Raw genomic sequence first — 25,598 nt, 5'->3', positions numbered from 1 at the left:
CTGAAGGGAGGGCAGATGTAAATAATGCACGAGATTGTCCCTGGAGAGAAAACAAGCAGCAGCTATTTGCCTGTGCAGGCAGTAGCTATCCTGCTGCTGAGAGGGGGCCTTCACAGTTTATGAGATTCATATTTGTGTATGTGCGATATCCAAAATACAGTGCTTGGTGTTCTGCAGCTATTGCATCTCTTTCAATTTCCAGATCATGCATGGCTGCATATGGGTTATTTTTTATTTTAAAGTAAATGACTTACAAGCTCTGACTGAGATCTAATGTAATCTGTGAAATTGCTAGTAACAGAGGTTCAGCAGGTCAACTCCTCCTTGGCGACATCTTTACAACGCTGCTTGATGAACGCTGTTCCTTAACTGGGTGTATGTGGCTGTGTAATTGGAAGTTTCTGTTGATGAAATGAAGGGAGGCGTCTAGTTTAGTGCCCTTTCCTTAACCCAACAATGCCAGCATAGCTAATAGGAGTAGGAAAAGAAGACACAAAAGGTAGCAGACAGGCTTTAAATACCACAGGGAAGCAGATCTGGAAAGAAAGGAGGAAGACTGCAGTCACTGCAGTACACATTAACTTCAAGAGCACCTTGACTACTGGACTCCCCCAGTCGCCCGCCCTGAAGCAGTGTTTCTCCTAATAATCACCTTCCATACCTACCATTACAGCAGAAAAAAAGGGAAAATACCGCTTTGAACCTCTGAACAGCGTTGTTGCATAAGAATTATTGACTGGTGTTTTTATTTATTGTGAGATGTTTAAGATACTGTAAGATAATCCCTGGTCACTGAAATAATTACAGCTGGCACTGTGAGGTGCTGCATCTATTGGCGCTCCGGTTGACTTTTTTTTGTAGGGCGCCGTGTCTTGTACGGCTTCTCTAGTGCTGACAGAAGCAGCAGTGCTTGTGAGGCCTTGCTGGGGCCTGGGGCCGAGCTGCCATTTTTGCAGTTGGAGGCGTAAGCAGAGAAATAGTTCATCCGGTAAAGCTCCGCTCGGCTCTTACAGCAGCCAAGCTTGCTCATCAGCAGAAAGAAGTCCCTTTGAAACGCTTTGGTGAAAATCGCGTACAGAAATGGGTTTGCGCAGGAGTTGACCGGGTAAAATAAAACCAACAAGATCTTGGAGTTTGTCACTGTGATGAGAGGCACCTTAAAGGCAGCGGAGATGGCAAAGAAGGAAATAGGGGCCATGCAGGTGAAATCCGTGAAGATGAGTATGGCCATCCTCTTGGCAACTTTGGTATCTTTATTGGCAGCTACCAGCTCCGGGTTCTGGACAGCTATGTATATCTTGATGTAACAGGCACAAATGACAATGAAGGCTACAACATTGAGCACCAAGATGAGCAGTATGTAGGCTTGGGAAAGACCCGTTTCGATATCCATGGGCAAACAAATGCTGACCTTCATGTAGCTGCTGACCCCCAGCAGCGGCAGCACCGCGATCAGGATGGAGAATACCCAGCCACCGAGCATGATCGGCACGGCGTGCCGCAGCCGCAGCTTGCGGTCCAGCTGCATGGCGTAGGTGATTGTGTGCCACCTCTCGATGGTGATCACCGTCAGCGTGTACACGGACAGCTCGCTCGCAAAGACGGTGAAGAACCCGGCAGTGCTGCAGCCGCTGCCCGTTTGCCAGTCTATGGCGTGGTTGTAGTACTGGCCGCTCGTCTGGGCATCGACCGAAGCGATGAGCAGCAGGTAGAGTCCCATGCAAAAGTCAGCAAAGGAGAGGTTACACATGAGGAAGCGGGGAACTGTGAGCTTGTAATGGCTGGTTATGAGGACGAGGAGCACAGTGAAATTGCCAGCGATGGCGAGGATGTTTATGAACCAGATCAGCACCCTGAGGAAGCTGTATCCTAGGATGTCTTCACAGGGATTGAATGCATCTGGTTCCGGGGTGCATGTCAGTATCTTAGGCTGACAAAAGTCATACTCGAACTCAAAACCGGTCATTTCACTATCATCAAACATGTCTGAGTAGCTGTAAGGAAAAGTTTCTTCACCTGCTGCAAGTGCGTACATGTTCTTTTCTGCTGACCACAGCGATGTGTTGTAAGAGTCATCTCTGTAGCTATTAAAATAACAACCCCCCCAAATAGAAGTGAACTATTTGTTACACGTTGCTTGCACTCTTTTATAAAAATACAACAAATTAGTTGTTTTAAAACACTTCCTAGACTTGTTTCTACAGGATGTTTACATACAATGAAGCCCTGTAAGGATGCCTTTTGTTTAGGTACAAACTTAGAGAGCCACAGAAGTCACGGTTACATCCATACGAATGATTTCTTATACAACTTACCAATCTGTAAGTATTTTATCTTGATTGCCCTGCAACTGAGCCATCTTTCTCGTGATGCCAGTAGAGTGCAGTTCAAATGATAGAAGTACTGGTACTGATAGACTATAGGCTTGATGCATATAGCTTTGTCAGATAGTTAAAAAAAAACACCAACAAACTAAAATACCTAAGGATATTAGTTCTGCTCCTTTGCCTCAGGAAATGTACTTATTAACAAAGTCCTGAGGCTATGTATGGCTTGGGAATTGCTGAGGAATTTGATCACAATATTATAAAGTGAGGATTAGCAGCTGTGCATGGTTAACAAGATAGAGTAGTATGTCAATACCTAGAAATATATGAAGTCTAGACTGGAAAAATGCCCAACTATAAATATCTTCAGGTGTTTAAAATAGTTCTCTAATCTCTAGGTCATCAATAGTGTGGGGATAAGCCTATGAAAGAAGGTACCTTTTAAAAGTAAGCACTGTTCCTTCTGATGCCTATCTAGAACAGTTGTTGATTTCACTACTACCCAGTCATCCCAACCATGAGTGTTTGGTGGGCAAACGCTCAGTCTACAATGTGAGACCTGGAAATCATCTCTATGGAGAACAACTCTTTGTAAAATTCATAGGTTTGGGACAGTTTAGATTCAAGCTTAAACTTCTGAATCTCCTGAAGCCTGTAAGTTAAACTATATTTCTGGAGCAGGGTCTTAACTGACAAGTGAAGCTGGGCTACTTTTCAAATATTCATGTTTGGTAAATAGGTTCCCAATCTTGTTATCCTACCTCTTCTTTCCTTAGATGAAAAACTGATTTTACTTGCCTGGTTTGAACTGGAAGAGTGGGAAATATGTTTGACTTTACTTTCCAATTAAAAATAATTGTGATTCTCTGAGAGGCCATGTAAATGTGCTGCAGCTGTAGCTTTACAAAGGACCAAATAAAACCCAACAGCAAGTGTAGGAGGACTCAATAATCAGCAAACGAGATACTGTCTAAGGAAACCTCTATCTGCAAGGATCAATCACATTTCAGCTGTATTGGATGTGTTGGCATTTTGTTTTTCAAGACTTTGTAATGATCTGATCCCACGTTAGGGCTAAAGAGAAGTCCCAAGGTCTCCCATTTAGCAGGAGAGGGATGGATAGTTCCATAGTCCTTAAACTTGTCCATGAAATAACTGTTTTTAGTGCTTGTGACACCCAATGCAGCCAACACAACAGTTTTGATGTTTGCCTTTCTCCCTGTCCCATTGGATGCTGGTCATACAGAACTATGATGATGTGGAAAGACACATGTAGAAGAAGGTAACAAATTGCATGGGCTTACCCAAACTTCTAACTCAGGGACTCTGTACCATGAAAATCTATGGCCCAAATGATGATGTACAGTCTTGTAATTATTCTATAGGTAGGCAAGAAGTATTAACACTGGCAGCTCTTCTTCTGATCAAACAGAACCCGACAATTATCTCTGGGCCTCAAAAGTCTCCAAGTAGGCCCTTAACTTTGTTAATTATTTAATCCGTGTTTCAAGAGCCTTTCAGGAATTTAGAAGAGAAGCTGGGGTGAGTAAAGCCCATGAAATTATGTGTTGTTTTATTTTTTTAGCCTTTTGAACATCACAATCACAAATTTTGTTTTAATGGTAGTAAAATTACTACTGTGCAACTTGTAAGGGTGACTGAATTGGAAAGAAAAAAACATGCTGTTCTAGAAAAAACACATGAGTAGCGGGAGGGGAGGGTCCAAATTTGCTATTTCCAGCTTCTGTATGCAAAGCAGTACTTACAATATCTCCCTAGTTGGTTTCCTCATTGTGCTTTCACACTGTTTGGAGAAGTTGTCAAAAATGGAAAGCAAGGAATTTTGTCTGAAACAAGGATGGAAAAGAAAGTTTGAGTTTCAGTCTGGATTTCAGTCAAATTCTCATCTTCCTTGCAACTGATCTTCTTAGACACGTAAGGTAAACTGGAATTGGGCTCACACAGTGGAGACATTCATGCAGACCTCTGAAAGCAGGTAGGGGAAGGTCTAAAATGTTGTGACAGTGGCCAATACCTCATGGGGGGTATAGGGATGGTCTTTCAGCTTGTTTATTTTTTATGATTTACTCATTGTAGTGAAATAACACAAGCTGTAAGTAAAAAAAAATGTTTTGCCTTATCATATACTGTATGGGACACTTTCTCCACCAGTATGAACAGCAGCAGTTAGGCTGGTTCTGGAGAAGTGCATCTATTAACAAATACTGGGAGGCTTACCTGGAAAAGAACAAATTTAAAGGCCACATACTTGGCAAAGTCTCTGGTTTTGAGGCTTTTAAAGTTATGGGCCAGGTACTCTACTGTGTAGCCTTAAGAGAATCAGGCATGTGGAAACTTACAGAAAGTGTTACGTATGACAAAAGAAATAAGGCTTTAAGATACTATTCTTAGTCCGAATGTGATGCTTAGAAGTTGCTTTTCTTGTAATTTTTTGAAGATGTGTCATAGCCAGTTGTGTTTTCCCCCATTCAGCCCAGAGATCTCAAGAATATTTGGTTTGAGAATTTCATTTGCCTAATGTTTGTGATTTAAGCAGACCTGTTTGTGAGATCAGATATACTTAAGACCTTGTCACCACGTCTCTCTGCTAACACAGTGCAGTCCACAGGTGGTAAAGAATGGGATATGAAAGAATGGGCAGGGGTAGTAAAAATATATGAGACAGGGTGACTGCACATAGAGCTCAGGGCAGGGTAGGGGGTTAGAAGGAGACAGAAACAGGCTACATTGCATGGTCATAAGAATACGTAACCACAAGAAGAGTCTTCCCTGGTTAAACCGGAAAGTCTCAGTCTCTGTGGTCTCCTTCTGTCATCAGTAAATGCCAAGGAAAACAGAGATGTGCCTCTCGTTCCTTTATAGCTGCAGACCACATAGAAAATAATAGCCTGCTGCTTGTATGAGTTTTTCCAGAGGTCAGGACTGTGCAGATATGTAACACATTGGCAGTCACCTGAATACTTTTGATGCCAGGTAGGAGCACAGTCTTGTTCCCTGATTTGCAGGTTTCATTTTTCAAAGTTGACTTAAGAAAACAGTCACTGAATATAAGAAAGTGACTTTCTAGAGCACCTCTATTTTTACAGAGCATGATGATAAGTTACAAGGCCAAGCATCTGAAAATTAATAAACATGAGAAACACAGTTATCTTTGCTACTTTACTTTGGTCTCTTTTCGCATATGTGCAATGGTAATTTTAAAGTCAGAATGAATAAAACATTTTTTGTCCCAGAGTTGCCTCTGCGTACAACACGCTGAGAGACTTGCACTGGGACTGAATCAGCATTTGGTAGCGATGGAAACACTTGACTATAGGATCTTTGCCTTATTCTTGTAGAAGCAGAAATCACTTATTGAAATGACAAGAAAGCATAGCATTACTCCTAATTTTACCCTGAAGATTTGGATTCTATTCCTATCCTTGCAACACAGCCCTGATCTGACCACATGCAGGTCACACTAATCAGACACCTCACGACTTGCTGCTTAGTACACATCTTTACTGCAGACTTCATGTGAGATAGGTGAGAAGCGTGGACTGCTCATAGCTCATAACTAAACTCATTTGGAGTTGCTTTGGCTGACTACAGCCAGCTGAGAGTTGATTTCTTTGGAGCAAAAATGCTGAAAATTTAACTCCAGTTGTCTCAAATTGACTGTGCCAAATTAGTGGATGGGAAATGCTCTCTGTGCCACAGTTTACAGCTGTGAAGTAGGGAGAACAATGCTGTCTACTGTCATCTGAAAGGGCTGGTACTAAGCTGCATGTAACTTCTTTCTGCAGGCTTGTGTCAGGTCCTTATTTCAGTGAGAAAGTGAAAGCCTGTCTTTTCTACAAGATCATTACAGTACCTGCATTAAATAAACTGCTTAGCTAAAGGCTGCATTTTTTTTTTTTTTTTTTAAGGTTGAAGTGTTCTTGATGGTAGTGTATCTTCCAACTGCCAGAAGGCTTTTTTTTAACTGAGATATCAAGAAAAATACAAGCTTTCAGCAGACTTAGAATAATGTCCCTGCTGGCAGATCATGGATGAGACATATTTCTCCAATAACAGGAGCAGAAATACCTCTCCTGGATTTAGGGGTATGTTTGGAGTGAGGCCTTGCTACATTCCACAGCTTCCTTGCCACTGGAGCAAGGATAATCCAACCCCGCCAGCTAAACAAAGCAGGACTGCCATCTTGGAGTTTCTGAAGTCCTGCAGAACAGTGTGCTATTTGGACTTACTTCTCTGTCCTCAAGTTTCGAAAAGCGCAGCAGTGGCTGGGATACGTTAGAACAGCTTCCAGAAGACTGCTGAACTTATCCAGAGTTGGCAGCCTCTTCAATGAATATGATGATGTTGCATTTAGGATCTGAATGGCCTCGAGCCCGTAACTAGGCAGGGACTCCAGTGCCGTTGAAGAAATATCCCTACAAAACAGAGAGCACTCTTGTTTCTTTTCATACAGATAAAAGCAGCGCCAAAGTGTGAAGAGAAGATAGCAGTGACTCAGTTTTTTCATGAAGGCCTACATCTACAAAGCCACCCAATGTCCATCTCAGAGATGTAGGGTGTGATACTGCAACCCAGCAGTCCCAGACAGGCAAGGGGCTGGCTTTATCCTGGTGGAAATCAAAACCTACCATGTTGGGCCTTGTTCTGGATATTTTAATTACACGGTTAATAACTGAAACACACAAAAGAGTCTCCCATTCTTGCAAATACAAACTTCAGTAGTTTGGCTTAGAGTAAGCCCAGAGGGGCTGCTTGCTTGCATGAGTAAAGGCCAGTTATATGACCGAATATTGTCAGAGTTAGGCCATTAAACAGGGAAAAAAAAAATAAATCTACAATTGTGAGAGTGATGCTAGTAATGCTCTGCACTGCAAAGCACCAATAAAAGGAATGCAATGGCATATGTGGCACAGAGAGCTATTTACAGAGCCACCTGTTGGGTTTTATTGCATGTTGCTTCACCCAGTGCAGCCCTCTAGTATGTACTTGACTAACAAAGCATGAGAAGGATAATATGTTTTATTCCGCATTGGCTTATACTATGTGATCAACTCATTCACTTTTATAACCAAATTCTAAAATAATATGTTGTAAAAACATACGCATCCTGCCAAAATAAAAGTTACTTAGTAATGTCAGGATAGACACACAGAGAGAGTATCAGTAGGATCTGACACAAATATAACTAAATCCACACAAATCCCTATGGGGCAGAGCCCAAGGCTAAAGCTGTCTGATAAGTGTCTGTTGTGGTGCCTACTGAGTCTTCTGCCCTGCAATTTCATGGCATCTTATTGATATGTTTCCATTTTACACACAGAGGGTATCTGATCAAGCACGTAGTCCACTTAGCAAAGTGCAGTTAATGGGGGATGTCTACACAACTAGATAAAGGAGGGGTTTGATGCTTACAGGACATCTGGCCCCGTGGCCCCTCGCAGGGCATCATTGTGTATCCGCTTGAGGTTTCTGTTGTCCTTCAGAATTCTGTGGAATGAAACATCGAGTCTTTACATCTGCATTTTGAAATAACTTCTCTTTCCATTACTTCTTCTCATCCATTTGCTCTCAATCCTTCCTCCTGTCACAGTGGTGATTGTGCAATGCCTGGTCTGAGAGCATTCATATTTCTCCAACCTTTCCTCCACTGATACCATCAGACTGTTAGCATCTACACCTAATTCTGATCATTTCCAATTTCTTCTGACTTAAACCAGGAACAGCCATCCTGGTTCCTTCACTGCAGCAGCAGTGTACAAAAATACAACAAAAATTTTGCCCAAACCATGAGGCTAGTCTCAGGGTGTATGCAATTGATTTTAAACCTGCTGACGTTTCCAGGTGTAAGATGAAGTTTCCTGAATCTGTTCTACAGGTTCAAGCTTTCCATTGCTGCTGCTAAATTTAGGAATTTATTAAATTTTACTTAAAAAAAGAAGAGCTTTTCTCATAAAAACTGCAGCTTTCTAAGGGATAGTGTTTCAGGAAAAACAGTATATGCCGCGGGATTGACAACTAGGTCTCAGTTACACTGATATATTGACTTTTCTAATGGGTATCATGAAATTTAAGATGGGCAGTTAAGATGAATAAAGAGCTTGTGACTGCATTTGAGCTATTTTCTAATAATCTACTAATCTACTATTATCTATAATAGTAAGGTCTAGCTGAACTTCTAAGGTTCAGCTACGCAAGGTGTTAGACAATCTTGTCTAGGCCCTGCTTTTACTGTGAAAGGTTGGACAAGATGATCTCCGAGGTCCCTTCCAACTTGGGTTCTTGTACAATTGTGTGGCTCTTTTAATTGCCAAGGAGGAGAAGCATACTCACAGTTGATTCAGCTTGGTCCCATTGAAGGCATGACTGTGGATATCCTCAAATCCATTTTTATACAGTTTGCTGAAGATTAAGAAAAATGTATAAGGAAAAATATTTGGGAAAAGATGAGATTATGTTATTGTACTATGGATTTCAAAACTTAACACTGTATTCATTTTAAGGATTAGAGGGTCTGGCTTATAAAGAATATAGCTAACTATGGGATGACTGCCATTAGCTCTGAAATTAGCATAAAATTGAAGCTTAAATGCTTTCCTGTTTAGGTGTTTAAGAGCAAGGAGGTTGGTGCCCACCTTGGAGTGAGGCCCAGAATCCAGACAGCATTCCAGGTGAACCCTTGGCACCAAGACAACAACCTACAGGCAGAAGACCTGGATTTTGTGGTTTAAGTAGGTAAAGCTGCAAAGCTGCAAGAGTCAGAGAAGTGTCAGATGGAAAGCTCGTGTAAAGCCCAGAAGGTATTGCTGGATTGTGGATCCCCTATGGGCAGACCAATCTCCCAGCAGCCCAAGTGAGAGCTTTGCAGTGAAGCAGGGGTGAGTGATGCATCATCCAGCAGTCAGCGAGTTACTCAGAGTACTGCTGCCAGACCTGAACAGTGCTGTGGAAACCTCACCATTCCATGCACTGCACAGGGATGCTTGTTGCCAGCCCTGAGTTTTTGATTCCCACTCTGGAGCCAGGTACCAAATGGCTGGACCCTGCTGTACCTAAAACCTGGCTACTTTCCTTCATTAGGAGATCTAATCTATGGGCTTGTTTTCACAGAGAAAAAGCCATTTCTGATATTAAGTATTTTTCAGTATCCTTTGTATATAATAATTTGTATTTTTTTTTCTTTAATATCAAGTCCTAATACAAAATGCGGTGCTGTTTATAGAGGATCCTTTATGTCTACAAAAGTTTTTTTGTTCTTTTTCCACTTGTTGCTGGGAGAGCAGAAACTCTGGGTATGAACCTACTCCCAAGAATAGCTGGCTACATTTGATGTGAGGAGTCTGTCTTGACATGGTGCTGAAATTAGTGATTTCCTTAAAAAACACAACCATGTGTAGTATTGATTCCCTGTCCTCATGAAACACTAACAGTTGGAAAGCCTACATTAGCTATTTGTAATGCAAAGTATTACTGCAGGCTAACTTTACACACTCACAGTTAACTTGTGCTTCACTAGACCATGCTGCAACAATTGGAATTATTTCAGCTAATTGTAGTTAATTACAAGGGGCGGAGGTAAAGTGTAGCTCTACAATTAGAAAGCTGCTGATAAGGTAATTCTTTTCTTCTATCACAAAAGAGTAAGAAAAAAATGACAGCTCTTTCCTGGCTGTGAGTTAGACACTCTTCCATTTAATACAGTTCAGGGTTGCAGTAAAAAAAAAAAAGGAAGCATCTTTCTCCATCTCTAGCATGTTTGTTTTCTTGTACCATTAACAGAATCATCATTTTGCTGGAGTTATTTTGTGAACTTGCTAACAGGAAAACAGCCTATACGATAAAATGATGCCCTCAACTAAGCCATTGCTCATCTTTAATATCAGGTAGTAGTTGTCTTTGGTCACATTTCGGCTTAGTTCTTCTAACACTTTCTGAAGGTACTGGTCAATACATCACGTTTGTGTTTAAATTACTGTTGTGCTGGCACATCAGCCTGATGAAGGGCTTAAGCCAGCCAGCTGCAGCACTTGCTCATGCAAGCTCCAGCTCATTTCCAGCAACAAACATCCATGGAGAATTGTGCAGGTGTATTGGCACACGCACTTGTGTCAAGACAAGACTCCACATTTGGATGTATGCTGCGTTTTAAACATCACTCTGGTCGGTCTGCAAAGGTTGGTGTTTGCTTCCAGACTGGTCTTTGTGCTACAAGGTGAAGGAGGCGGCCTGCTGCTGCCCTCTATAGCTCTGCTGGTCCTTCCTCAGCCCTGAATTTCAGCCACATCCTGCTGAGAAGTACAGTTTGTGATTTGGGCTGTTTCTGCATTTCTTCATGGAAGTTTTTGTGAGGACAGAGGTGCTGCAAAATCCCTACATGGCTCCTGCTGTGCTGGCAGATGATTTTCTCCTTGGCTTTCAGTGGCTTTTTCCTTCCTTGTACGAAGCATCTCAACATTAAACTCACCTGTCTTGCAGGACAACTGTAGCAATGAATCCAGTTTGCTAAAAGGAAAGTCTTGGTGTGAAGACAATACAGACATACGGGGCTTAATTTCAAGATTCTTATAAAGTGGAGTTACTCCTCCCAAACAGCTGTATTATCCTCACAGAAGGAACTGGATCTAACATTGTTTTACTCACAGTGTCAGTGATTCATTGTTCATCCCCTGGAAAGCATTTTGTGGTATGGTTGTCATACGCAAGTTATCACAGAGCTCCCTTTGGGAGGAAAAAAAGTTATTTGTCAGAGATACAAGAACAAGATGGAAAGACTCACAGCTGGGCTAGGGTGGGTCTTCACTTACAAGATAAAATGAGCTTCTGATGAGAAGATCTGTGTCAGATCTGGAAATTCTCTTATTCCAGTGTTACAAATGCTCCTGGAGAAAAGCATGATTTACAGGGGAAAAGGTTACCAGGCTAGAATGCAAGGACAAGCCAATCCTGCAGGTATGAGCTTAACAATGCATTAAAATATGAGTGGCAAATATCGTAATTTTTAATTAGACTCCAACTGTGTTTGTAAGGTCTGTAAAAACTGTGTGTAGCATGCTCAGGCAGCATCCTGGAGAAGCAGCATATGTCCTCTTGACTCCTTAAGTGCAAGGAAGAGATTTTAGTTATCCCTTTTGTGTGGTATCTTGTCTAAATGAAAACTTTAGAAATAAACACTTAGCAGAACTAATTGGCAGACTTTACTGTTTTGTCCATTACTGCTCTACCTTAGGTTAATTAATCTTGCTTATTAAAAGACCTCACTAATAGTTAAATGCACATTAAAGCTGTTGCGTATTATGTATGAACCTGTAGTGTATCATAAGGCATGAAAAACTTATTTTTTTTTCTTTAAAGTCCTTTCTGTGATTTGTCCATTCCTTCATGGAAAAAAAGAATGCAAACAGAAAAGTAAGAGAATGCTTTCTTACAAGTATTTTAGCCTTGGAAGGTTTCTGAATGCTCCGTCCTCAATGTGCAGCAGATTTTTTGTGTTCAGAATTAATCTGTAATGAGGGAAATATATGTCAGTGTTGTATTGTTACACACCTGGAGGGACTTGAATTTCGCTAGCAATTGGCCTTGTCAGAATCTGACATGTGCAGACTTTGACAGAAGACTCTCATGCTGCAAACAGACTTTCTAGAAATATGCTACAAGTGAGTTTTGAAGCAGTATTGATAAGAAAATCATGTCATAACTGTTAGATAGCCAAAAAAAGATATCTCCTTCAGGATTCAAACATTGTCTTGTTAGTCTCCTGTAGCTCTTACTTAACTTTCTTGTTTTGGCAGACAGGCAAATGACAAGCTATCCATACCTGGTAGGTGAATACATTAGGTCAGATCTTTAATTTCTTACCTATGCCCACCATTGATTCCAATGGAAATTAGAAACAGTAAGAGGTGGACAAACCTGTGTCTGTTGCTCATGTGAGCAAGCAATTTGCTTCAATGGAATTCACATATAAGAAAAAAAAAAAATGTCCTCACTCAGTTGCACCATTTTTAAGCCACTCACTGATCATGCTGTGGGAAAAACAATGTAATGAGATATTGAATCAAATGTATAGTTTCCAATAGTTTCACTAAATATTTATATAATTAATTTAATGTATAGTTTCCAATATTTAAGTGTATTGTTATAAAAATATTATCCAATATTTTTATTTAATGTATAGTTTCCAATAGTTTCACTAAATATTTAGTGAAAAAATATTAGTTAAATTAGTTAATACTAGTTTCACTAAATATTTTGGAGCATATTCCTAGCCCTTGCTTTAACTCACACGCTCTCTCCGATGGCTCTGCTAGGCACATCAAGCTTAAAATCAGTACATGTTCTGTTTGAGTAATATTTCTGAGCTCAAAAGAAGAGCTGCATACTAAGCAGACATATTTAAATACTGTAGGGCTTTGAAAACTGTATCTTCAAAAAGAAAATGTTTTTCTCTTCTGTTGTTATCTTGAATGATTTCTCCACTTAGAAAGCTCGACACTGCTGGTAGAAGCAGACACAGCGCTCCCATCCTGTCATTGCATTCACTGAAAGCAACAGGACTTCATATATACGGATCAATTTGCATGATCTAGATCTCCAAGGCTAGACCTTACAGACTGCTCACTATTTTATATGGTACTTTGGAGAGAAACATTTGTCATCATAGACCTCATCCAACACCAGCTGAAGTAACATAGGAAGATTTGGTCCAGGGATACTTTTCTGTAGACTGTTTACTCCTTGATGATAATAAACCACAACATGGCTGCCTTTTTTTTTTTTTTTTTTCACAGAGACTTACATTTCAGACAAAGCAGGAAGGCTGTCAAATGCGCTTGCTTCTATTCTCTCTAGGGAGTCACTCTGAGAGATTTCTCTGTAATGAAAAAGGCAGACACAAAGCAATACATTAACAGAAGAGATACCAGAAGTCAAGTTTCCACTTTATATTTGCTTCTTTTATATATGGTTTCCCCCCGCCCCATGCCCCAATTCTTGTTTTGCAGCAGTGGCCATGCCTCACCTCCAAAATCCTAGGCAGTAGGGACTGAGAGAGAGAGGCATTATTCTGTCTTGGCAAAAGGTTATGCCAACCATTTGGAATAAGAGCATACAGGGCAGCCAATCTTCATTTTCTCAGCAAATTGTAGGTAAGGTAGTGACTGAGGGCTGAACTAATACAAACAAAGTAGTCAGCCCAAGCCTCTAAGCCTTTTGCTCCTACCATTGGTTCCACTTAGTTAATTTATTTGCGTAGACAAAGATGTAGATAACGTTCACAGAGCTTCATAGACTGCTGTTAAATCAGGATCATGGTCATCTAATTCACAGATGTAGAGACACACAAATATATGAATATGCATTCAGGGAACTTTACAAATAATTTTTGGATTTAAGTACCATTTTCATTACATACATAGAAATTGAATGCAAGTAGCTTTTTTCCATCATTACACAGATCAACATGACTGTTTTTGTAGGCATTATACAATTTTGACATAACAATGCCCCTGTTCCACACATGTAGCTAAGAACAACTGATGTTGGATACAGGGAAAATAAATCCACTTCTTTGATGCTTGCTAAATGCCTGCTAGATTAAGATTCATCTATATTATATTTAAATAAATATATATTATTGTGTATATATAACATATAGAATATATTATAAGTGTAATATCATAGAAAAATTAAGGTTGGAAAAGACCTCCAAGATCATCTGGTCCAACCATCCCCTACCACCAATGCCACCCACTAAACCATGTCCCTAAGCACCACATCCAACCAACCCTTCCTTGAACATCCCCAGGGACGGTGACTCCATCACTTCCCTGGGCAACCTGTCCCAATGCCTGACGCTCTTCTAAGAAGGAATGTGTCCTAATTGTTTTAACTGTTGAAGAGTAATGCTATTTGTCCAATCCTTTGTTTTAATTGTTGAAGAGTAGGGGCATGATGTTTCCATTTTTCTACTCACCACGGAATTGCCTGACTGCCAGAACTGTTCAGCTATGATGGAGAGAGGCTTGCCAGTTCCATCAACCAGTTCCCTCAGGACCCTAGGATTCATGTCATCAGGTCCCACAGATGTGTACCTGTTTAGATTTATCAGGTGGTCTCGAATGTGCTCTTCACTTACAGTGGGTGGTACTTGGATCCCCCAGCCTCCATCTATGGGCTCAGGTAAATGAAAAACTTGGGAAGCCCTTCTAGCAGTGCAGACAGAGGCAAAGAAGTTGCTGAGTACCTCAGCCTTCTCCATGTCTGTTGTTCCCAATTACTCAGATATAGATACTCATTCTTAATAAGAAATTAACCAATTATAATCGCGTACACACTACTATTTTCACTCTTCGGTCTATTTTAACAAATGTTAAAGGTGCATGGTGGCCCTTGGGGACTCCTCCTGTCACCCCAATGCAGCAGCCTGAAGGGAGCTGGGTCCTCTCTTGTGCTCTTCCTCGAGGCTCTGTGCAGAAGGGCTGCCACCTCTCGCACAAGGGCTGGTGGATGGGAAAGAAGCAATCGCACAACCCCTGAGAATCAGCAAGAGTTCTTTATTGCCGGGTGTTTGGTGGCTCCAAGCTAATGCTTGGGATGGAGCCTGAGCAACAATGAGTAGGGAGCTCACCACGCCCTGCTGCGAAGCTGTTCGTGTTCTCTGATGGCACAGAGCAAAGACGTGCTGGGGTAGTCCCAGGTCTGATGTGGCTGAGGTGGATCCACTTCCATGGGCTCCTCCGCCTCTTCTTGTGGACATGGCTCCATGGTGTTAGGCAGAAGGACGAGCCAGTCCTTGCCTGGGACTGCCCACACGGGGTGCCTTCCATCAGGAATATTTACAGGCCAGGGTGCTGAACCAGGGGGTCGGCCAGCTAGTGAAGCTGTCTGAGGAAGTGGAACTGGGCGACCCCCTGGTTCAGCACCCTGGCCTGTAAATATTCCTGATGGAAGGCACCCCGTGTGGGCAGTCCCAGGCAAGGACTGGCTCGTCCTTCTGCCTAACACCATGGAGCCCATGGAGGTGGGTCCACAAGAAGAGCCTTGCTCCTTCCCTAGCCTTCTTCCTGCCACCTACGCTGGCTCTCAGAGGACCGAGTAGCTGAGCAAGTTGTGGGCCAGCTGCAGGGGGGCTATTTTGTAGGGTCCAGAGCAAAGGCAGGGAAGCACTGGCCACTGTAACCTCAGCAAGCCTCTGTGATGTCCAACATGAGTGGCCCAAAGGCAGCTGTGCTGGGAGCAGCCTGGAAGATGCCCTCATGTGGACGAAGGAGGAGGGTTGGGGGTGAGCAGAGGGCCCCTTTTCTGGGGCTGGCTCCCCCAGGCCAATTAGCTTGCCAGAGAGAACGGCTGCCCCATGCAATCCTGCCTCAACCCATTTTCCTTCAGATATCCAAGGGTTAGAATCTCTTCTTAACAAAAGAAATTACATGTACTGGATTATTTCGTGTGTTGTTTACAGATGTTGTGAATTTTCCTCTGGATCTATTAATATTCTCAACTTCAACTACGTAAGCATCTGCAAATTTCATCACAAAGCTGTTTTCCTTGTCTTTGTGTTAGGAAGCTACTCAAATTCAGCTCTAATGCTGTTCTTTCCAGTACTATATTCTGTATATATGTTCTATATATTAATTATATATCAAATATACAACTATCATATATTATATAATTATATATTAAATATTTAATTAATATATTCTATATATACTATATATATTAATCTGCATATATAGGAGAAAGGTCTTCAAAACATTTTTTCCTGACAGAACTGACTGGTATGGCACACAAACTAAACCTAACATTATACTCTGTCAACAAAAACAAAAAATATTTTCTAAACAACTGATACATGTCTATAAAATTAGATTCATTATTATGACAGACCTGAAAGCTATCTTACTTGAATTGTAATTATAAGAAAACAATTCCTATTGATGTTGCTATAAAAACCCTTAGACCATTTTTTTTCCATTTTTAGTAGCAAAGGGGAATTCATACAAGAAATCATATATTAAGTATGTATATATTTCTTACAGAAATATTAATGACTTTTTTCCATAATTAGAATTAAGATTGATATTTTTGATAGTGCAATGGTTATTCATGAATGAAGATGAATGTAAAACAAGAGGCCTGGTGAGCACTTGATCCTAAGAGACTCAAGGGCTTAGCTCATGCACTGAGAGGGATCAGTGACTACTTGCAGTACTTAAAACGAAAAAAAAAATCAGGTTCAGGTTCTGAATTGTGAAACCCCAGATCCCATGTTCCTTCCATGAGATCCTTCCTACTTGCCACTGGCAATTATGAAGTGTTCTATAGTTTTACATCAGACAAATACATTGATTTCTATGCTGTTAATTTGGAGAGATGTATTAAAAGGACACAAAGAAATCAATTAAATGCTCTTATGGAAAGAAAAATGTCAATGAACAAAACATTCTCTATGAAGAAAGGGTTATGCATACAGCTTGAGAAAATTTAGCATCAAATCATAAAGGTAGAAGAACCTTTTTAGATTTAAGTTGATCTGCCATCTAAAAATGGTAAGGTCTCATTAATCGTTCAGATGTAAGTGAATGCAAGAATGCAGTGCCATTAGATTGTGCTGTAATACATGTAATTCATTGTAGTTGAATAGATAGGGACATCATTTAGTTTGTTTTCTACTTGCTAGAGCTACAGAAACACAGGAATTTATAATTTGGCCAAAATTGTTTAACCAATGAGCACTAAAAGCTAAACCAGACCAACTGAATCTATTTAGGTGTTTGCACTACCCTCATCCTTCTAGTCTGCCTTCAGGAATGCACCATTAAAGGGTTTCCTATTTTCTCTGTTTCCTGGATAATAGATTATGTAAATCTAACGTATATTTTAATAGCTGATAAAATATGTGCTTTTTATAGGTGAAGATAATTCTAAAAAGCACACCTGGAATAGGAAGCACCATTACCTGTGCTGCTACTTTTAGATCCTGGGGGAGTTCATTCCCCTGTTCTGTATCACACTGGTGTGGCATTAGCTGTCCTTCAGTGAACACCCCATGCAGATAAATAAAAAAAAATATTAAGTAATGGAGACCCAAAGCTGCCATCTTTTGGTTGCAATAATGACAGAAATAAGGGTGAGACTAGTCTGCCAAGCCTTCTGGTTGGAGTCCTTGATATAAAACAGATACAAAGCCAAGGGAGGGGAAGCATTATATGCAAAGTTACAGTGCTTGTAAACTGTATCTTCTAAGAAGAGGATCAGTCCTACTGATTCCCTGCCTCACTTACCTCGCAGTGCATAACAGCAAAAAAAACCTTATTTGAGTATTTCATAAATGTATAATCACAGAATACCATAGCTATCATTGCAGCACTAACATTTTATGACAGAAATCTCCTCTACAAATAAAAAGTGCCTATCATCAGTTATCAAACTGAATCCAGTTCTCTCTGACATGATTAATGTTTCATTATGTTAAGCAACTGTTAAAGCATACCTTTTCAAATAAGCTTTTACATACTGCTGAAAAGAAATTATTGGCCTATAAAAATAGCTTATCCTTCCTCTGCATTTTTTTTTCACCAAAAGTGGTTTTTAGCAACACATTTTTACATTATTGTAAAAAGACATTATTTGTGATGGAGGTTTATGACAGAACTTCTAGCAAGACATTAAGGAAAAGTCTATGGAAAATGTTGTGAACTTACATGATGAAGGCATCTCTAAGTCCTTCAAATGCATGTGATGGGATTACTTTTACAGGAAGATGAGTAAACGATCTGAAAAAAAAAGAAAAGAGGGAGGAAAGGATTGTAAGGCATGGGGTTTCACTTTTTACAGATTGTACACTGCGTAGAGAAACAGTAAAGCTTCAAGTCACTTTATTTTGCCTACAGTTCTTTGTACCTCTAGGGCTTGATCCCTTTATCACTGATTTCAGTTAAACAAATTTGAGGGCTGTTGTGTCAGTTCCTTTAGAGCATGAATTTGAGATTTGGCTTGGTGAAATTATGATAATAATCATAAACTTTTAGAAAAAAAATATAACCTTATGAAAATGGGCTTCTATATTCACAGTCAAATGAAGCTAGGGGCCATCTGGAGCTATTTCCTCAGAAAAATGTGGCTTTAATGTAAAGCTTCCTCTATGAAACAATGTTTGTTTGCATTCTTTGGACCATACTTTTCTCTCCATAATACTGCTGTAATGTTGTGGTGTGGCATCATGAATTCATCAGAAAGCCTCTGGCTATGTAAAAGTGCTTGAAAAAGTCCAAATTGGGCCTGATGTATTTTATGTATTTATTTTAAATTGCAGCACTGTGATTTGCTGATTGAAAGCAAGTGTGCACTTTCCTTTTTACATTTTTTAATTACTGTCACTGAGATGTTAATGACACTGTGGGAGGTAGATCTTTTTTTTACCATTCTACTCCACATCTGAATTGTAGTCCTTTTAGCAGCCAATTTGTACAGCCATGACCACACTCTCCCTGATAATAGCCATAGCAAAATATTTAACATATTTCAAGACATTATCTCTGTGCAAAAAGATATTTGCTCTCTTTTGTTTTTTTTAATTACAGATATCTAGTCAGAGACATTTGTTTCCCATCCTTAAAAACACCCTGTCAAGGTTTTTTGACCCGAACTGTTTCTGTGCTTCTCAAAAAAAAATTTTTTTTTTTCCTAATTTTGTTATAATCCTTTATATGAAGACAATTAAAAATGTTTAAGAACTTAAAGTTCACTATAGTGCCAGGCTGTCACACATATTTATGTTTTGGGATTACCAATCTAGATGTACACCAATTCCTTGCCACAGTCCAATAAGATCTTTGGCAAATCATTTAGTTTCCTTACACCTTGATTCCCTGTCAGTAAACTGGGAATAACAACACTTCCCTACCATATAATTTGTTTTTGACACCACTGGGATTGGGCCATACTGGTCTCTATAGAGATATGCTGGCAGGTTGTGTTGTGTGTGTGCAGGAGCTGTGCTTAAATCAGAAGTGAAGCTAAATTGTATGTCTTGAGAAATGTATTTGTCCCTTGAGGGACAGAAGTATGCAGAGAATCCTGCAGCAGGGATCGATAGGCTGAGCCAACAGGAAAACACCTTTGGGAAGAAGTAAAAAGTAGAAGCTGAGAAATTGCTCATCTGTAGCCTTGGCAGCAAGAACCTCTTTATAGCTGTACCATCGACTAGAGCTGCTTGGAAAACAAAACATACCTTTTTGTGAGTGTCTACACACACACACAAAAGCAAAAACCCCTACAGTGCCTGTCCTCCTGCCTGCAGAAAATCTTTGGCACCAGTGTTCCTCGCTTAGCTACTTCAGTTCTGGAATTCAATTTAAGTGGGATAAACCAGCACTTTAGCTGTAACTTTAACTGTAGTTAAACTGCATGGCAACACTTAATTCATTCTGTATTTCAACATAAATATATATATTTTTTAAATCCTTGTGAATTCACCTTGATAGCTGAAACCGTGAACTCAACTGCATTGACATTACCTCATCCCATTGACAGTCTCACAAAACAGCAAAGGAACAAAGGAAGAAGGCAATTCATAATCAGACATCTCTTAATCCTCAAAGTACTGCTGTAGCACACAGAGACAGTTCCACATCAGTAAAGGTAGCCTAAATTCACCAAAAAGGTGTAAAATGTTTTCACTCTCTTCTTGCCTGCTTTACCTTTGTAGCTTGCATCTCAAACCCTGCCTGTGTTAAAGGGAAATAGATGATGTCTCTTTCTAAACTCTATAAACATTTTGAAGATCTGCTAGCTGCTGACCAAAATCCAGACTGTGTACATGTATAAGCATTTAGGTTAATACAGTTTTGGCTGTTTGGTGCAGGTTTAATTCTTTCTGAAACCCAGAATAAAGCAAGGCCTTATCTCCTATGCTGAAGCCTCTGCTATTGAACATGACTGATGTTTTTGATAGCACACAGTGCAACCCAAGCAGGTACTGGCAGGAATTAAATATCGATTTCTTTCTGATAGCACTCAGATTGTGATACTCAGATGTGACCAGTTATTTGTCTCTCAGAGCTGGGAAGCTTTTGACAAAAAGAAAGAACAAAGTGGGTTTTACAAAGCTTTTATATATCTAACATTCTCATGCTACTAGCCGACTTCCATAGCCTTTGAAAGGAGGGCTGCATCCATTTTTAATACAAGTTATGAACACCAGTTTGAAAGAGTGTTGTTAAAGGATGAACTTTTATACTTTTAAGAAAAACTGGTATGTTTCTTTCATATTTGATACACAATAATTCATAGATACTCACTCCTTGCATACAATGGCTGACAATACTGCAACTTCATATAATCAACAGGCATTTCATCCTTGGGACTTACATCCAGTCAATGTGTACAGAAGGGAGTGGGGAGACAGCCAACCATTTAGGCATTGAGCAGTGCCTAGCATGTCTGTAAATCAAGCTGGGTTTTCTAGGCAGTAAGGTTTGAAATTGCCAGGCTAAATACATGTAAGACTGTCAAATGACAGTGAGAATTACAGGAATTGTGTATAGATTGACCAAATCCTTTTCTTGCTTGGTATCTAAAATACCATCCAGCATTTGTTTCCTGTGTTGTTCTGAAATCATAAATTTAGAGTGGATTTTTCATAAGGATGGTTACCTTCCTGTTAATAGGAATACCAGGGCCAGTAGGGACGATGAGAGGCATACACAGAGCAAACTGCCTGTTTCCCCTGCTGTAAACATGTAGAGGTACCACATAAGAGCTCTTTGGAAAATTCTTATGGAGTGATCTGTTCCAAAGATACCCTGGCATAAACCCACTGTCATACTTTTTTATTAATTCTGGGATATAATAGAATCAACTTGACTCTGCAATTTTTATCTGCTAAAAGATAAACTTCTACTCCAGCACTACCACATAGACTCAAGCTCCAAGAGAAGCTTTGGGAGGTCTAGGTGCCCAAACACCACATGACCACCTGCAGTTCTCTTGAAGAGGATTCAAAACCCAACTCCCTCACACTGCTGAAGAAAATCCCTGCATTACAGACACTGGCCTTTGGAAAAGAGTGCTTAGTTGCACATCAAAAATAAATAAATAAATACATAAAGAGCACAGGCTTTCATTGCAATAGGTATGAATGTTACTGCAGCTGGGCTGGCAGATATATGGTTGCATCACTGTTTTGTAGGATTACCCAGACTTGTAATGCCACAAAGGTAGATTCTTGCTAAGAGTGGTAAACATTTTATTCTGTGGTGTCCTTGAACTTAGAAGAATTGAGTATTGATTGACTAAAAATAAGACTGAAAGCCCACCATTTTCCCAGGATTTTTATCAGGTTCTGGGGGCAACGTAAAGCATTGACATTGATTTTTAAAGCCTTGTAGATTGGGCACTTTCTACCTGAAATGGGAACTATGAGCTGGATGTACCACACAGTCAGAGTGCTTTTAGCCAGGTGCTAATAGGTGACACATTATCTCTTACCAAAGACATTTTATTCCTGAAACTGAATTCAACTGTCGATCCTTAAAAAGCCAGGTATGCCCACACTGAAGACATGGTAGAACTGTCTACTTATTCAGCTTTTGCCCCACAGCTTTGGATTGAGTGCCTGATACTAAGCATTTGCCACTTGCTCTGATGCAGGAGCCCTGCATGCTGGGGAACACAGGCACAGCAAGGTGAGCTTTACTATGAAATGAGGTTTCCAAAGGGGCAGAAAGGTTTTAGGTATCCAACGTCTATTAACATACAGCCAGAGTTGGGTGCCTGGCCATTTAGACTCTCTTAAATAAGCAAAAGGATGTAGATGCACCATGAAGCTTCAAATGAAGAAAGCATATGTTTTGTTTCAGTGGTGTATTAAAGGTTATTTTTCTGCTGAGACTAAGCAGACACATAGTTGCTATAGCCAACACAGCATACAGAGGTGTTGGGATAATGGAGTTTCTCTAGTGTTTGCCTAGTGCCCAAATTAAAAACATGATCTTGAGAAAAATACGATCAATTCAGAAACATATAAACAAATAATTCTGCAACCTTTTGGCACTCTAATCATTTAAAAAATCTTCCAGCGATAATACAACTTGGCAGGTCTGGTAAATATAACCTGTTGAAATTTCCCTACAAGATATGTGCTTGAACTGTAAAAAAAATAATATCAAAAGTACGTTTGAAAGCACGGATTGTGACAGCATCAGGGCTTGAATTACTCGAATATAGCTGACATTATGTACTGGCGTTTATTTTCTTGACTATTCTTGGAAAAAGATGATCTTTAAGGTCCCTCCCAACCCAAACCATTCTTGATTCTATGATATACTATGTCTCCTCTGATGCACCCAGGTACAAATGTGACTATGAGGGGATAAAAGTAACTTCCTCTTGCTTTGTCTGTCATATACAGAGCTGGGCAGGGGGAGAAGAGAGCTAAAGACATACTGGTACAGTATGGAAAGCCAGAGTTAGGAAAATAACAAAGCTGGGAAAGATGTGCCACAAAAAAGCAAGAGAAGGAAAAACAACACCCAAGTGGGTAAGAAAAAACTAGTATGAAAATCAAAGTAAGAGAGTAGGTGAAAGGAGAGTAAAAGAGGTGGAATAGTAACTAAAAAAAAAAGAACCAGAATACATGTGCACATGTATGGTTAGAGACTGCATTTATTATTACAGTTTTGTAATTGTATGATAAACTATATGCTATTAAAAAAAAAATAAAAAAAAAAATCAAAGGAATGAAAATTCAGTAGTGTATTTCCAGGTTCAGTATAAATCAGGTTAGGTGTGGCCTGAAGTGGGATGTGGAAGCAGAAGCCACAGCAGCTGGAGAACAGCAGCTGGATAAAATACTTAATGGTGCTCACTGTGTGCTGGCTGCCGCTGGTGCAGCGTAGTCTTTCAGAAGAGCTGTTGTCCACACTTAAGTGAGGTGACCATTTGCTCCCCATTTCTCCCATTATATTTGTGATGTCACATCCATCCTACTGACAGTGGGTGGCATGGGAGTGACTTTTGCTTGTGTCCCACCCCTGGTATAGGCAGCAGGAGGGATCGCACAGAGTTGTCTCTCTAGCTGGGGTCCCATTAACTTACTAAGCAGTGAGTGTTTGCTCTGTGGAAGTGTTAAACTGTGGGGTGGGGATTATAACTCAGAGGGAAGAGGTGCCCTATGGCAGCGTGTCCCATTTGACATTCATGCACTTCTGGAGCAGATGCAGCAGGAGGACATGCAGCTGATGGCTGGGATCTGGCCATTTTTGCCATACCTCTCTGGACATAAAGGGCATTTCCAGGAGCTAGACATGTCTGCAAATGCAGACCGAAAGAGAGAGGGATTTTTTTTTTTTTCTTTTTAATGTCTGAGAATAATATTTCACAGAAGTACTGAGCAGAATTGTGGTTGAACTCTTATCTGACCGTACAGTTGGCTTCTGCAGCTAACCTAATAGTTGTGCGCTGCAAACAACTGCAAAGCTGTTATAGTAAAGCTTAAAGGGAAAAATCCTTCCATTATCTTTGTCTATCATCTACCCTGTTGATCTGAGTGAAATATAACTGGAAGTGGCCATAGGCCACTGTCTTAACCTGGATCACTGAAGTAGGGATGTGGTTTCTTCTTGGAGTGACAAATAGAAAAGAAAAAGAATAAATCAAAAAAAAAAAAAAGAAAAAGAGAAAAATCATACACATTTAGAGCTTTTGATAACCTCTCTGGGCTGTGATGTGACTACAGACAGATGTGTAGCATACTAATGAACGCACTAAAGCCCTGCAAAAACTGGCCTTCCCATCTGCTTCTGCTGCAGCAGGGATCCTGGATGTGACTGATCCCTTGCCCGCTCTGTGTGTGCTACAAGTGCCATGAAAGCAGTGTACTTGTTGCAAGAGGTATGGAGAATTTCTCCAGCACCCATGGGCTCTGCTTCCTCGGACACCAGAGTAATGCAGGGAAATGGGTAGGAAACAAACTCAGGACAGAGATGTTTCTCAAAACTGACTTTGCAGGAACGATTTACATGGCTCTAAACTAACAGAAATTAGTATTTCTTGCACATATCAGTTCTCAAGCTAGGGAGAAAGGAAAGAGAAGATCAGGGACACCATCATCCCTGGGGAATTTCAAGAGCATATGAAATTTACAAACAAATGAGATGAAAATGTAAAACAATGACTTTGTTTCCAAAAGGGGCACAATAAGAAAAATCCAACCAAGGGATCCTAGAAACAGCAACTATCTTATCTGTTGTTCCTCTAATCCCATATTTTGACGCCATGATTGTTTAGATAAATGCCACAATTGGGCTTGCAAACTGTACAACAATGCTTAAATACTTACAAATATCATGTATTTGGTCTGCTCTGCTAGATTGTGAGCTCGGAGCATGGTGTTGGAGCGGGGTCAGGGGATCCCCGTGACTCCCTTTTGTTACAATTCTGCCCTAATTCCCAGGGGTGCATTAGGCAGAAAGATGCTACGAACCTCTTCACAGAGAGCCCAAGAACTGTCAGAGCTCATGGCAGCTTTTTGACTGCTAGGGCTGAGAACAGATGTCCGTGAATCAGACCTCAGAAAGTTGCAACACGTGCTGACAGTGAGTTGGATCGCAGAAGCGAGCACCACTAGGGTTTTGATGCTGAACCACAGAGGCCTTTGAATTGCACAAGCTTTGAGAGAAGAGGCAGTGAGAAGACAGGCAGATTTGTGAAAACAAACAAACAAACAAAAAAAGAAACAAAGAAGACAGAACTGAAGGAAGGTTTAAGAGCAGATTTCATCCTTTTTTAATCCAGTTCCCTGAAAGTTATTCCGGCTGGTTTCAGGAACACGCAAGCCAGCTTTTGCCATAGGAGGAGGATAAACCCAGCAAGTTCCCACAACTGCACCGCCACTGCACCTTTTGCAGGCTGCCAAAAGACCCGCACCGCCCCGGACACGGACCCCGGCTCCCCTCCAGCCTCCAAACCCCGCGGGTTAGCCCCATCCCGAGGCCAGGCGGTGCGGGGCGAGCCCCCCTGCGCGCACCCCGCGGTACTTACGCGCGGGCGGGCGCGGGGCGCGCCCCGGGCGGCGGCGGGGGGCAGCGCAGGGCGGCCTGGCTGCAGGCGCAGCGGTGCGGGCAGCGGCCCCCCGCCGCTCCGGGCATCATCAGCATCATCATCATCAGCAGCAGGGACAGCAGCGGGGGCAGCATGCTTGGGGTTGCGCCTCGCTCTGCCCGCAACCCGCGGCCGCCGGACCCCCCCCCCCCCCCC

The 25,598-nt window shown here is 41.0% G+C and overlaps 1 protein-coding gene across 2 annotated transcripts; it reads right to left on the bottom strand.

The window, feature by feature from the left end:
* Nucleotides 1-696: 696 nt before the first annotated feature.
* Nucleotides 697-25,598, bottom strand: LOC137853459 (lutropin-choriogonadotropic hormone receptor). 2 transcript variants are annotated; one of them, XM_068675837.1, is made up of 11 exons: nt 25,383-25,597; nt 18,044-18,115; nt 13,141-13,215; nt 11,771-11,845; nt 11,150-11,224; nt 10,986-11,063; nt 8,679-8,747; nt 7,761-7,835; nt 6,578-6,763; nt 4,094-4,174; nt 697-2,084 (listed from the first exon to the last, which is right to left on the bottom strand). In XM_068675837.1, exons 1-11 carry the CDS (start codon nt 25,535-25,537, stop codon nt 830-832), a joined length of 2,196 nt encoding a protein of 731 aa, XP_068531938.1. In that variant the 5' UTR covers nt 25,538-25,597; the 3' UTR covers nt 697-829. The 2 variants fall into 2 exon arrangements, with proteins under 2 accessions (XP_068531938.1, XP_068531939.1); XM_068675838.1 differs by lacking the exon at nt 4,094-4,174 and having other exon boundaries at nt 25,383-25,598.

The sequence above is a fragment of the Anas acuta genome, chromosome 3 (genome assembly GCF_963932015.1).
Source record: "Anas acuta chromosome 3, bAnaAcu1.1, whole genome shotgun sequence".
Classification (NCBI taxonomy): Eukaryota; Metazoa; Chordata; class Aves; order Anseriformes; family Anatidae; genus Anas; species Anas acuta.
This window is presented reverse-complemented; position numbering and strand designations above follow the sequence as displayed.